General features: G+C 41.0%; 1 protein-coding gene across 1 annotated transcript; it reads left to right on the top strand.

The window, feature by feature from the left end:
• Positions 1–1,971: 1,971 nt before the first annotated feature.
• Positions 1,972–13,253, top strand: COQ2 (coenzyme Q2, polyprenyltransferase). The gene is made up of 7 exons (XM_063135762.1): positions 1,972–2,221; positions 4,768–4,934; positions 6,762–6,883; positions 7,670–7,755; positions 10,793–10,926; positions 11,490–11,678; positions 12,703–13,253. Exons 1-7 carry the CDS (start codon positions 1,972–1,974, stop codon positions 12,847–12,849), a joined length of 1,095 nt encoding a protein of 364 aa, XP_062991832.1. The 3' UTR covers positions 12,850–13,253.
• The last annotated feature ends 437 nt before the right edge of the window (positions 13,254–13,690 follow it).

Raw genomic sequence — 13,690 nt, 5'->3', positions numbered from 1 at the left:
CAAAAGCTAGTACTTTTGTGGAGGATATATAGTGGTTTATGAGTTGACACAGCCCTTAACAGGAATGGTTCAATAGGTTACACTGAATTAAATTGAGCTTATAGATACTGGTACGTTTATAAGTATCGGTATGCTTTTTAAAAACCCTTCCCCTGCTGTGTGTACCCCTTGCCTTTTTTCCTCAGGAAGGAGTTGGATGCTGGGAGTTGTCTGAAAGACCGTATTTTCCCTTATGAGCCTGCCTGTGCTTTGAAATCTTCTGGGGAAGCCCTTCTTTCAGTCCCACTGTCACCATCACAGGCGCGTCTGGTGGGAACATGGGAGAGGGCCTTCTCAGTGGCTGCTCCAATGCTCTGGAACTCTCTTCCCAGGAAAGCGAGACTGGCTCCCTCCTTGATGTGCTTTGGGAGGCAGGCAAAAACTTTTTTGTTCCAGCAGGCCTTTGACGAATAATCTGGGCCTCCGTCTGTGCTAAGGACTTTTAAAATTGTCATGTATTTAAAATGTTTTAATATTGGAATATATTTAATATATTCTAAACCTTTGTATATTTCTATTCATAGGTTTTAAAATGTATATGTTTTTAAATTTTGTAAGGCTGCCTTGAGGCCCAGTATTGGGCAAAAGGCGGGATACAAATAAATATAATAATAATAATGTGTGAGGATAGATTGCAACACTTGTCTGCATTCCTTCTGTAAATAAATAATAACAGCTTGATTGGAAAATATGGTGAGCTGGGATGGCAAAAAATGAATGTGCATATACTATAAGCAACAGTGGCTGTACAATAAGAATATAAGAAGAGCCGTCCTGAATCAAACCAAAGGTACATGTCGTTCAACATTCTGTTCACACAGCGGCCAACCAACTGCCCATGGGAAGCCCACAAGGAGGACATGAGTGCAACTGCATCCTCCTACCCATGTTCCCCAGCAACTGGTGCACATAGGCATAGCCATCCGGACTACTAGCCATTGGCTAGATAGTCCTTGACTATCCTCCAGGAATTGACTAACCACGTTTTAGAGCCAACCATGTTGGTGGCCATCACCACATCTTATAGAAGTGAATTCCATAGTTTAAATATGCACTATGTGAAGAAATACTTCCTTTTATCTGTCCTGAATCTCCCACCAATCAACTTCATGGGATGACACCACCTGTTTCTTCATAGACACATGACATTTTGGTTTGCCATATGTTGCTCAAATATTCTAACAGTTCTGATGACCCTACAAATCAGTCACCACAGCCTGAACATCTTTATATGCCAAGATTAGGGAATCTAGATATTGTTGTACTCCAGCCCCCATCAGCCACAGCCAACATGACCAATTGCCACGAATGATGGGAGTTGCAGTCCAACAACATTTGGAGGGCCACAGATTCACCACCCTTGTGGATAACTTGGGAAAGCAAGAAAAATAATTCCTCCTTGTTCTGTGTTCAGGAGCTAGGAAAACCTTTAATTTCGCCTTCCTCAACCTCGCACCTTGCAGATGTGTTGGACAACAACAACAAACCCTTAATCAGCATGACCATGCTGGCTGGGGATGATGGGAGTTGCAAGCCAAGACATTTCGAGGGCACCAGGTTAGGGAAGGCTGCTTTAGGGTGCAATCCTCTGCATAGTTAGACAGCATGCAGAGGGCTGCTCTGTTAATTCATCTCTTTGGTGTCCGCTCGCTCACTAGCCTACCAAGTGCGTTACTACCACGACTGCTAGCCGCGTACAACATCCACTTCCGGTAAAAAAAACTGGCTGTGATTACGTGCAGAGTGGCGCCGCTCTATCCTCGCATCTCTATGCCGAAATTCATGTCGGCTTCCTATTGGATGGTGGAGCGGAAGGCAGATCCACTAAAGATCGGAAGTGTAGAATGCGTGTATGACTCTTGACTTTCTATCTCTACGGAGACAACGCGACGTCATTCTGACGTCAGACCAATCGGTCACCTCCACTCCTCAATGTCTGCCGTGCGGTTTCTCTCCCGCCTGACGGGGCCGCTTTGCCTCAGACGCTCCCTGCTCGCCGGGGGAGGGTCGGGTCGGTTCCCTGCGGCCGCGTTGTGCGCCCTATCCAGCCGCTGCCCGAGCCATGACGTTTCGCGGCAGAGGACGCGGCCTGTGGGGACTTTCTCCGCAGCGAATTTGGTTCAAGCGGCTCCCGGCCCGCTTCAGCCCTACCTGCGCCTCATGAGGCTGGACAAGCCCATTGGTGAGTCTGCTTGTCAATGAAACGTAGAGGGATCCGGCAGGAACCTATAGTCTCCGCCTACGCGCTTTGTTCCCGCCCTCATGAGGCTGGGCAAGCCCATAGGCGAGTCTGCTTGTCAATCGATGGACAGGGGGGCGGGAAGGAACGTAGAATCCCCGTTCACACGCGTTGCCCCGCCCTTTTTTTGCGGGCGGGGCAGGGTGGTTGAGCGAATCCTCTTTTAATAGGCCGACCCTGGGCATGTTTATTCGGGAGTAAGTTCTGCGTTTACTCCTAAGTAATTACGCTTACTGGGTGACTTTTGTGGAAAGGTGGTTTATTAATAGTGATAAATACAGAAAAAAATACAATTAATTAAAATGGATATAATTATACTTTAATGAGTGTATAAAATATTTATTTATTATTTATTTATTAATTACATTCCTATACTGCCCAATAGCCGGAGCTCTCTGGGCGGTTCACAAAAATAATACATCCTTAAAATGGTTATTATTAATAAATACATGAATTACTGTTTGTAACCGTTGTGGTGTATGCATCTTTAATGTTAATTGTGCTCTGAGATGTTTGCTTCATTCATTCATTTATTTATTACATTTCTATCTAGTCCAATTGCCAAAGCTCTCTGGGCAGTTTACAAACTTTTAAAACTCTAAAAATACAGTATAATAATGTAATATAGAGCCATTTAGATACAAAACTATAAAACAATTTTGCATATCAACAATACAAATCACAAGACATGTTAAAAATGTTATATGCTTTCAAATGCCTGGGGGAAGGGGAAAGTCTTAACCTGGCACTGGAAAGATTGGCAATGTTGATGCCAGGCAGACCTCCCTGGGGAGAGCATTCCACAATTGGGAGGTCACCACCAAGAAAGCCCCCTCCTTGCCTTCCTCTGAACTTCTTTCAGAAGAGGCACTTAAAGGAGGGCTTCAGGTGAAGATTGTAGCATATATGTAGGTTCATGTTTTTGAAAAGGATACATAGGGTTGGGCTTTAAATCAGTCAAACATTCAGGGCTTAACTCTCTTTCTCTGTGTTAATTCTGGGAAGGCATTTGGTTCATTGGCTGAAACATTCTGTAACTTTTCAAAGGAAGCTCTTAGTTTCAGTCCCATTTCTGACTTCCTCTTTTGCTGCTTCTTTCTCTGTGAGTAATTGTTTTCCATGGGAAAATCAGACCTGGGCTTCTCACAGACATATTGCAAATTCAGTCTCTTATATATTTTTTAATTTAAAGAAAATGCTGGAGGTTGTGAATACATCTTGATCATTGGTTTCTCTTGAACTAGAGTGACCACATGATCGGAGTTAGTGCTAGTTACATGTGTATCTGAACATGCATACTGAGGGAGTAGGATTGTACCGCTCCAGGCATGGGTTAGGAAAGTGGGGATACACCTACATTGAATGCACAAAAACGGGATGGGGTGGAGCAAGTGGGCTTAATACCATTTCTCCCTGTAGACATGTTTAAATGAATATATGAATATCGCAGAGACTTTGAACTGAGCTTTTAGGTTTATAGATACAGAATGCTGCCTGAAACCTGGGGGAGCTGCTGACAGTCAGTGTCAGTTATACTGGCCTAAATGGACTAATGGTCTGACTCAGTATAAGGCAGCTTCCTATGTTCCATGTAGAAAGTGCTCATGATACTCTAGACTGGGATGAATTGAGTGGTATGAAACTTCCAAGTAACCTATTCAGACATGCGGAAGGGGTTCTAGGTTGTGATCACAGTATTGATCATAGTGTGGTGTAGTGGCTAAGGTGTTGGACTGGGAGTTGGGATATCCAAATTCTATTCCCCACTTGGCCATGGAAACCCACTAGACACAGTGTCACAGACACTCAGCCCAACCTACCTCACAGGGTTGTTGTTGTGAGGATAACATGGAGAGGAGGAGGACTATGTACGCCACCTTGGGTTCCTTGGGGGGAAAAAGGTGGGATATAAATGAAATAAATAATAAAATAAACAATATTGTAGTAGTTATTATGTTAAAATTTTCAGAGCTCACAAGGCTCAGAAGCTTGCAGTTACTCCCAGATGGCTCAGTAACAATATATATGTGATATAATTTAGTGCTGCTCTTCATGTACTTGGGTTATTTCCTTTTACTATATTTTGTATGTTTGTGTTGTGCCACACTCTTTGAATGTATCTTATTCTTTTTGCTTCTCTACAGTTTAATTTCCTCTTTGCCTCCAGAGGGAGAGAATACCATTATAAATAATTCTAAAGTTAAGTGTTGCTATAGCACATGTTACTTTTCAAAAGTCAGAGCTGTTTTTTCTCAGTCATGACTGTAGGTTATACCTGACTTCTCAAATCAAACCTCCACATTGCTTTCTTTTTGTGTGAGATGTGCGGGGCGGGTGGGGGGGCGGAATTGATACTTCAGTCAAAAAGAAAGGCGTGAGTGAGTGAGTGAAAAGACCCCAAGCCAAAATAAGGAATTGACATCTTGCAGGAATATGAATTGTCTCTGAATTTCCCCATCCCTAATCTCTTCCAAAATTTATATTTTTAGGGACATGGCTGCTGTATCTCCCCTGCACCTGGAGTATAGCCCTTGCAGCAGAACCAGGATGTTGGCCAGCCTGGGACATGCTATTTCTCTTCTGCACTGGTGCAGTTCTGATGCGTGGAGCAGGCTGTACGATTAATGACATGTGGGATCAGGACTATGACAAAAAGGTAGAGAGGACTTGAAAAGAACAGGCAGGCTCATAATGTTTGCTCAGTAAGTAAATGACCTTTTTGTAAAAGGTCTCCTTCCTCCCCACCCAACCCGAAATGCTAATGGAGGGGGAATGTTTTGCCAGTGTCTACAATCCAGAACAAGAGATCCAGGGACACAATGGGGCTTTTTACAGTTCTCACATAATCACTCCCAGTATTAAACTGCCAAAAACGCTTTTTAAATCCCTGCTCTCTGAATTTAACAGCAGCATGATGAGCTGGTGTGGTGGAACCCGAAACCACGGGTTCCTGTGTGGTTCGCTGAGTGGTGGTCAAAGACTCTCAAGACACAATTTCTCTCTCCTTAGAAGGTTTATTATGAGCAGCGCTGCAAGGTGGCAGTCTGAGGAAACTGCCCAATAATTTCAGGAAATGTCAACATATTTATAGAGTCAGTTGCCCTTAGATACCATGGCAGAACTTTCTCACCAATCATAATACAGTTCTGAAAATGCAACAACCATTAAGAAGCTAAGCATTTAGGCATGTACAGAGTATGAGTGCTTCTCTGACTAGAAGATATCACAGTTACAGCAAAACAGCAAAACATCTCTGTCTGTTATTTTCTTGGTTATCTTTCCTAGCAGACATCCTCCACCCTCTGACTGCCGGGGTGGACAACGCCTATGTTGTCACATAGTTTCAGCATCAACTTAACTCTAAAAGCAAAAGCAATTGCAGCATTAAAAACAAGGTTTAAAGGAACAGGAAGCCATGAACTTTATGAACTATAGCTAAGAATGATAGGCCATTTTCTTATACCTATGGGCATAGCAAAAGAACCAGCTAAAATTCCGCGACACTGGGAATGGCTGAGATGAAAAAGCCTGCAATGCAAAACCTGAACTTTTTGTTGTCGTAGTTGTAATTCTCAGGCTCACCAGTGGTTTTATACTGCATTATGAAAATTGGAGTTAAGCAGTTAATTTTGAATACTGAAATTAGCAATATAAATAAAGGTGCTCAAAGTTCTACCACACACACCTCTTTTGAATAGTTCTATCCAGGCTTTAAATATCTAGGGGTGCAATCCTACGCATGTTTATATGGGGGGAAAAGTCCTACAACTCTCAGCATGCCTCAACCAGCTTTGCTCTTACTGTTGTTTCTTTCAAGATATGCTAGCAGCCATGCCTGTCAATTTGATGGGTGGTATTTGTCCCTTGCAGTTTCATGAAAGTGATAGGGAATCTACAAGGCACAAAGGCAATTGCCTTCGCCTCTTCAAGCATCACACTTACTGCCATTGTATAGGATTAGTGTTGCATTCAGGATGTAAACTGTGGTTAATCTTAACTATGATTAGTGAAAACAAGACAGATTTATAACCTATAGTTTAAACTTGGCTTGTTCCTAGTTAAGACTAATCACAGTTTGTCCAGCTTTGGATATCACAACAAACTGTGGTTAGTCTAAAACAGAAGCAAAGGTTTCCAAGCTTCTCATAGAGCTGTTTCAGGGGTTGAGACGTGAGCACACAAGCCTGAAGGCTTGATGCAAATCATCCTCATAATGGTAAGCTGTAGTTTATGTGCAGACACAGATGTGTCCACTCATCCTGGGTCCCACTGAATCTTTTGGTGTATTCATGCCCCTGGTGGATAGGAGGGTGCCCTGCAACAGAAAGCCACAATGACTAAATAATGTGCATGAATTGCACAGAAAGGGAAAACTAATTCTGATGCATAAAGTCAGAAATCTTTGGCTTGTGAATACTCACTGTTAATGATATAATACAATGACTGATATAATACAATGACTAAAATAATTATCTTTGCTTAGGTTACAAGAACAGCAAGTCGGCCACTGGCGGCTGGAGACATTTCAAGTTTTCAATCCCTTGTTTTTCTTGGGGGACAGCTTAGTTTGGCTTTATGTGTCTTACTATGTTTAAATTATTACAGGTAAGTTAAACATGAACTCTTGATTGCCTGGTCAATTTGTTGGTCTTGATGAATGTACTTATTGGAATCATTCTTGTGGAAGCATAAATATTGAAAACTTAAACTGATAAATGGGAATTTTTAAAGAAAAGATTTGGTTGACCAGGTCTCCTGTAATGTTTTCCCCAGGCCCTCTGCAGAGTCCTAGTAGAGAAAGTAGCCTTTTTAAATCAGGCTAGAAGGGATGAAAATGTTATGTACAGAAACAGATCACTGGAAAAGAAAATGGCTGTGCTCTTAGTTAGTCCAATATATTTCAAATATAAATTATTGTAATGATAGAAGTAGGTTAGGGATGGAATATAAATGTTGTAGGACTTTTTTTCTGCCTAAACATGCATAGGGTTGTACCCTAAATTATATTAAATGATGCGTTATCACATTTGTATTGAAGCTCAGGACCGTGTGCACGAGGTTCTTGCATTTTATCCCTGCAATAATTATGAGAGGTATGTTCAGTTGAGAGCGAGGGGTTGTCTCAAGGCCACCCAGTAAGCTTCATGGTTGCGCAGGGATGTGAACCTAGATATCCTTGCTGAAACGCTAACACTGCATTTAATACCACTCTGGCTGCTATGAAGTGGATTTTCTTTTTCTTTTCCTTCTATTTTCTATTCGTTGTGAAACATGCCATTATCTGCCCAAGTCTTCTGGGCAGAGCAGGGCAGTACCAAATAGTTGCATGGAAGCAAAATGTGTGTATCCCATTTTTTTAATTTTTATTTAAAAATTGTTTTCCCTTCACAGTATTATTTTAGGAGCCACCTCTTTATTGCTCGTGGTGACTTACCCACTTATGAAGAGAATAACATACTGGCCACAGTTGTACTTGGGTAAGCTTAGGAATTTCTTTTGCTTTTAAAAGAGCTGTTTAGACTGGCTTAACTTTGCATTGGATTGTCAGTAGGTTTCTTAGGGTGTCACGTGCTTTGCAAAAGTTGACTAGACTCCTTCAGAGAAATAATTCTTCATTTCCCTCCATTGCAGCATGAGAGTTAATATTTTGTTCTCTGAGCACCAACTGTTTATGGAACGTTTCCCTGCTTTTTGACTCCTGAAGTATTCAACATTTTAATTAGCTGGTTTAGACAAACTCTGTCAATGGGCAATATTTGAACTTTTAACAACCAAATAAAACAATGATAACTTCTTCTATAATTTGATGTCATACACTCCCCACAGTCATGACTTCTTCCATAGCCTAATTTATTCATTTTAAAATAGTGATATGCCAATTTTTAACAGAGTTCTCAGTATAGCTTAGAAAATCCAAATGCCAAAATACGTATATCAAATAAACCATATGAAAGCAGTATAAAATCACTTAGCAGAGATAAAAACAAAGATTGAAGCCAAAACACATTAAAAGTCCTGGGGAAATTAAAAGATCTTTGTTTAGCACTGAAATGTTATCCAAGTAGTTGCCAGTTAGGTCTCTGGGGAGAGAGTTTCCCAGTTAGGGTGCCACCATGGAAAAGTCCCTCTTATCAATATACACTTTCTACACTTTACCAGGCAGGAGGACTCTGAGAAGAACCTCAAAAGATGATATTCTAGTCTGGGTAGGAACATGCAGAGATAATTTTCTACGGGGACTGAAGCTATGATTTCGCACATTTAATCTTGGCTTACAAACTTTGTATTAGTGTGGAAAACAGAGCATGGCAATTTGATAGTAAGGGCTATTTAGTTCACTCAAAGACTGGAAGCAGTTATGTGAATGAATTTCATTTTAATGAATGTTGAACTGCCTCTTATTTTCCTCTTTCATTTCTCCACCGCAGTTTGATTTAAAGAGCTGGGAATCTAAAAATAGCCTCAAGGGTTTCCATGCATCCAGTTATATTTCTGAATCTTTTTTAATCTGCACAACAGAACATTATGCAACACCGCAAACTGATTTTGGCATTCCACGTGATTCAAAAGCAGTTTGTCACACATCATTGCAGCGAGATCTGAGATCATCCTCAGAGGCACTTATCTGGATTTCCCCACCAACTGATGTTCATTGCATGGCTATTAGGAAGGAAGACTTTTCAGTGGTGGCACCCTGGCTTTGAAACACTCCCCCCTGGAGAGGCTTGCCTTGTGCCCACTTTTATATTTTTATGGTGCCAGGCAAAGACCTTTTTTATTTTTCCTTGTTTTTTAAAAATTAGCCCATTTACTTCTGATTTTAATGCTGCTTTTATAGATTTGCTGTTTCTTAGCTTATTTTTATGTATTGGTCATTTTATGATTTTTTTAAAAAAATTGAAAGCACAGCTTGAAGAGTATGATATAAATCTTTGTAAATGAAAATGTAAGCCAGAAATTAAACAACAACAAAACATACATTTGTATTTTGCTAGGCTAATTTGTTGAGATAAAAAAGAGGTTGAGATTAAAGCTACAGTCCTAGACATGCTTACACAGTGAAATCGACGGGGTGTACTTCTGAATGGACATATATTGGATTGTGCTGTAAGTCTTGCATATGGCATTAGATAATGCTAATAGAAACCTGCTGCTCCTGGGGTTAACAAAGATAGAAGGGACACTTTCAAATCTATCCATCCTTTAGACACATTTTCTCCCTCTTTTTTAACATCCCATTTTTGTATTTGTTTATATCATTAACAAACCATCTGCTATTTGGGTGGCCAGGGGCAAGAAAAGGCACGCCTCCTGTACCTTTTAATTTGGACTCGATGGCCTTGTAGGCCCCTTCCAACTCTACTATTCTACGAATTTAATGGCAACGTGGAAGAGGGAGTATTTGGGATGAGCAGCTTTTACGTCACAGGGCCGTCACTTGCCAAACTTTTGCCCAGCCATTAAAAACAGGCGAGCCCTGCCCTCCTTTGCATCGAGTCACCTTATCGGTGAATGGAGCGGATGTAATGAAAGCAATTTACCTTCTGCAGCAAATACATGCACACTCAGAAATAGGAGGGGCCGAAAGCTGAGCAATACTTTTCCTACTGGGAACCACCTTCCTCATTGTATACACAGCTCTGACTCACTTTCTTAAAATGCAGTCAAAGAAATCATATTACCCTTCCACAAAGGCTCAGTTAGAATACGCTGGCAATTTTCTGCTATCCATTTATAAACTGGAGTCCATTTCTTACTTATTTCTTATCCTGAATCACGACTTGTCAGAAATGTGGAGAACTCTTCATTCTATTCTTCCTCAACATAATACCATGAATAAAGATAACCACACTTTATCTGCACCGCTGATGTCTCTGTTTATTTGCTTGTCTAAGGAGAGAATCCGGTGGCTGTAAGATGCTGAAGTACCCAGAATGCCCCCTTTCCAGCCAGTTTATGTTCCTGTCCATCTTTCAGTACAGATAGGCATACGTATATATCAAGGGTCGGCGGCTTGTGGTTCTCCAGATGTTTTGGCCTACGACTCCCATGATTCCTCACCATTGGCTATGCTAGCTAGGGCTGATGGGAGTTGTGGGCCAAAACATTGGGAGGACCACAAGTTGCCCACCTGTCCTTCATTGGGGAGGACACCGTACAGGTTTTCTCCCCTGTGTTACTAATGGTATGCATACATGGCCCATCAACTCTCGTGGGTTGAAACTGTGGAGGATAAGAATTGCTGAGGCCAGCCATAGAAGTTGCTAACAAATCCCATGCTACACTTGGCCAGTGTCTCCAAGTTTGGCATGTAACTTTTTTGTTATTGTTTTCTTGCTCCAGACCAATATGCCTGCTCTTCTGGAACTTCAATAGTAGTTGTTTCATTAATTGCCAAGCCATTTTGAAAGTGAAATCGTATCTGAGTGCCTTGCAAATCACCTTGAATCTCATTGTATCATCTTTCTAAAAAAATAGACACATGCTATAGTTTGTTTCTTTCACCTCTTTTAGGCCTTACCTTCAACTGGGGAGCCTTACTTGGGTGGTCAGCAGTCCAGGGCTCTTGCGACTGGTCTGTTTGCTTGCCCCTCTATTTCTCAGGGGTTTTGTGGACATTGATGTACGACACAATCTATGCTCATCAGGTATATAAATTCCTTATTGCTTAAATCAGAAGGCCTTTGAAATGAGGGACTGATTCTGAATGTTACCAAGTAATTGTCCTTGCTGAATTTCAAAGTGAATTTTAAACTGTGTGTGTTTGTTTGAAGCGCTTTTATTTATTTTATTTTACTTTGTTTTCATTGTTCACATGTTTATGCTGGTTATTGTGACCTGCCGTGAAGGCCCACAGAAACAGAACATAAATTACAACAAAACAAAAATACTGGAGCACTCGTATGTTAGGAATTTCTGCTTATGAGTTTCCTTGCTTTTTCTTGATAAAGTAAGGCTTCATGAATGGGAAGATACCTGTTTTGTTTTGTTTTTTGCACCATTTAGGAATAATGAATTAGGAGCCCATAAACAGTTCTGATGAGCCATAAATAATATTATGCCCTAAGTCCTTAGTTTCACATCCCTTTATCTTTGCAGTGACCTTTCCCTGAGCAGAAGAGGGTAAGGCCACCATTTCCCCCTGTGTACATCTGTGAAATACCCCTGCTGGTGGGTGTTTTATTAACACCTTTGGAAACTTTCGTTGTAGGATAAAAGAGATGATCTCGCCATAGGTGTGAAATCGACAGCACTCCGGTTCAGTGAAAACACAAAACAGTGGCTCGGCGGCTTCAGCGCCCTGATGCTTTTGGGACTTACTGTGACAGGAATGAATTGCGACCAGACTTTCCCATACTATGCAGCTGTGACAGCTGTAGGCCTCCACTTGGCTCATCAGGTTAGATCCTAGTCTTATATGCTGGTTACGTGAAAGCTTGAAATCCATGGGATGCTTCATCAGTTTAGCTCAATTCCTAACCCTGTCCTTTTGCTGTAACCTAGACACAATTTTCTTTTTCTCACAGAGGGAGGGCAGGAATAGGAGCGGTGAGAAAGAAGAGTACATTTTATTTATTTATTTATTTAAGGATTTTTATGCCGCCATTCAGCCAAAAAAGGCTCTCATGGCGGCTTACAAAAGTATTTCTTGACAGTCCCTGCCCACAGGCTTACAATCTAAAAGACATGACACAAAAGGAAAGGGGATTGGGAGGGAGGAGGAGGTGGGGGAAAAGGAAAGCAAATTCAGGCACTACAATCTTAGTTGGAAAGTTCAGCAGTTACAGGTGACAGCAGGAGGGAGGGGGCTCTCAGCTGGAACTGGACCCAGGCACGGTGGAGAGGTGCCTGGCTGCTGCTTCCTCCCTCACTGGTGGCCTCTCCAGAGACAGTTGGTAGCAGGAGGGAGGGGGCTCTCAGCTGGAGCTGGACCCAGGCACGGTGGAGAGGTGCCTGACTGCTGCTTCCTCCCTCCCTCACTGGTGGCCTCTCATTTGAGACCTTTTTATTCTCCCAACATTTTAACAATCTATAAATACATTTTAACACGGTGTTTTAAATTTGTAATTTTGTATTGCTGCTGTTTTTATCTGGTTAAGCTTTTTTATTGTATTTTATATTATGGTTTTATACTGTTGTTTTATATCATGAATGGTTTTAATTTTTGTGAACCGCCCAGAGAGCTCCGGCTATTGGGCGGTATAGAAATGTAATAAATAAATAAATAAATAAATAAATAAATAAAAATGATAAAAACAGCAAAAACTGGGGACGGGAAAGTAAACTGTAGCATGTAGTAAAATATATGGCCATCCGGGAAAAACGTAGAAACAGATGAGGTATTCTAGGAGAGGAAATTGACCTGGCAATTGCAACACTGAATTACAGTACTAATTGATAACATTTTTTGTTTCTTTCTGCAGATATACACTTTGGACATTCACAATTCTGAAGATTGCTGGAAAAAGTTTTCTTCTAACCGCACAGTGGGACTCTTACTTTTTATAGGGATTGTACTTGGAAACTTATGGAAAAGGGAAACTCCAGAAAAAAGCAAGGAAAACTTTTGATAGTGGTTAGTGCAGAAGAAATTAATGCTGTTTTTCAGATAGGGAATGAGCATAAGTAAAAAAGAAAAACACGGCACAATTTCAGTTTGCACTTTCTTTATATTTAAAATGCTGGTTTGAAGGGCCCATATTTTAGAAGACTATATATTTTTTTAATGTATAAACTTCTTATCACCATATGATCTTGTTTGAGTTCTTCTTTTCAAAACATAGGGGAGAAAAAAGTCTATAGGTCTACACCCTAACCTTAACATCATAAAATTATAATGTGTGTGAGAGAATTGTGTATATATCATGGACAAATAACTTTTGCAATAGTGTGACTTATGAAATAGTTTCGGTCAAAGAATTATATTGTGCTATGTTCAAAACTGTAAACTATAAAGTGATGGTTGTCAAGGTGACATTTGGATCTTGCTGTTCTCATTTATAACGTTGAAGTATACTGCACCCATATGCCTGGCTGGTTCCTGCTGATGCTTAAAAGTGTATGTGTATGATAGGTGAGGGCTGTGTGAAACCACTTTGTGCCAGTTTGTCAACTAGAAAAAGCACCAGCATGCGCACATCCTTATGGATGTGTTACGACGTATAGATCCTGGCTGTAATTTGAGCCAAAGAATTCTCAAACCGCAAGAAGGCGTATATGTTTAGAAGGTCTAACAATTGCTAAAGAAATGCTCTTTCTTGACTCCACCCCAGTTTTGTTTGTGTCTTGATTAGATCCGGAAGTAAAACGATGACCTACCACCGCTCTGATGTGGTGCAATGTAAATCAGGGATGGGGAATCTGTTGCCTTTCTGTTGTTGGGACTCTGTTTCCATCAGCCCCAGCAAGCAT

The sequence above is a fragment of the Elgaria multicarinata genome, chromosome 10 (genome assembly GCF_023053635.1).
Source record: "Elgaria multicarinata webbii isolate HBS135686 ecotype San Diego chromosome 10, rElgMul1.1.pri, whole genome shotgun sequence".
NCBI lineage: Eukaryota > Metazoa > Chordata > Lepidosauria > Squamata > Anguidae > Elgaria > Elgaria multicarinata.
This window is presented reverse-complemented; position numbering and strand designations above follow the sequence as displayed.

Bases quoted from the DNA above. Each gene is read 5' to 3' on its own strand.
- COQ2 (XM_063135762.1), top strand. From the start codon at position 1,972: ATGTCTGCCGTGCGGTTTCTCTCCCGCCTGACGGGGCCGCTTTGCCTC. The intron at 4,935-6,761 runs GTAGAGAGGACT...ATCTTTGCTTAG, and splicing joins ATCAGGACTATGACAAAAAG to GTTACAAGAACAGCAAGTCG. The intron at 6,884-7,669 runs GTAAGTTAAACA...TTCCCTTCACAG, and splicing joins CTATGTTTAAATTATTACAG to TATTATTTTAGGAGCCACCT.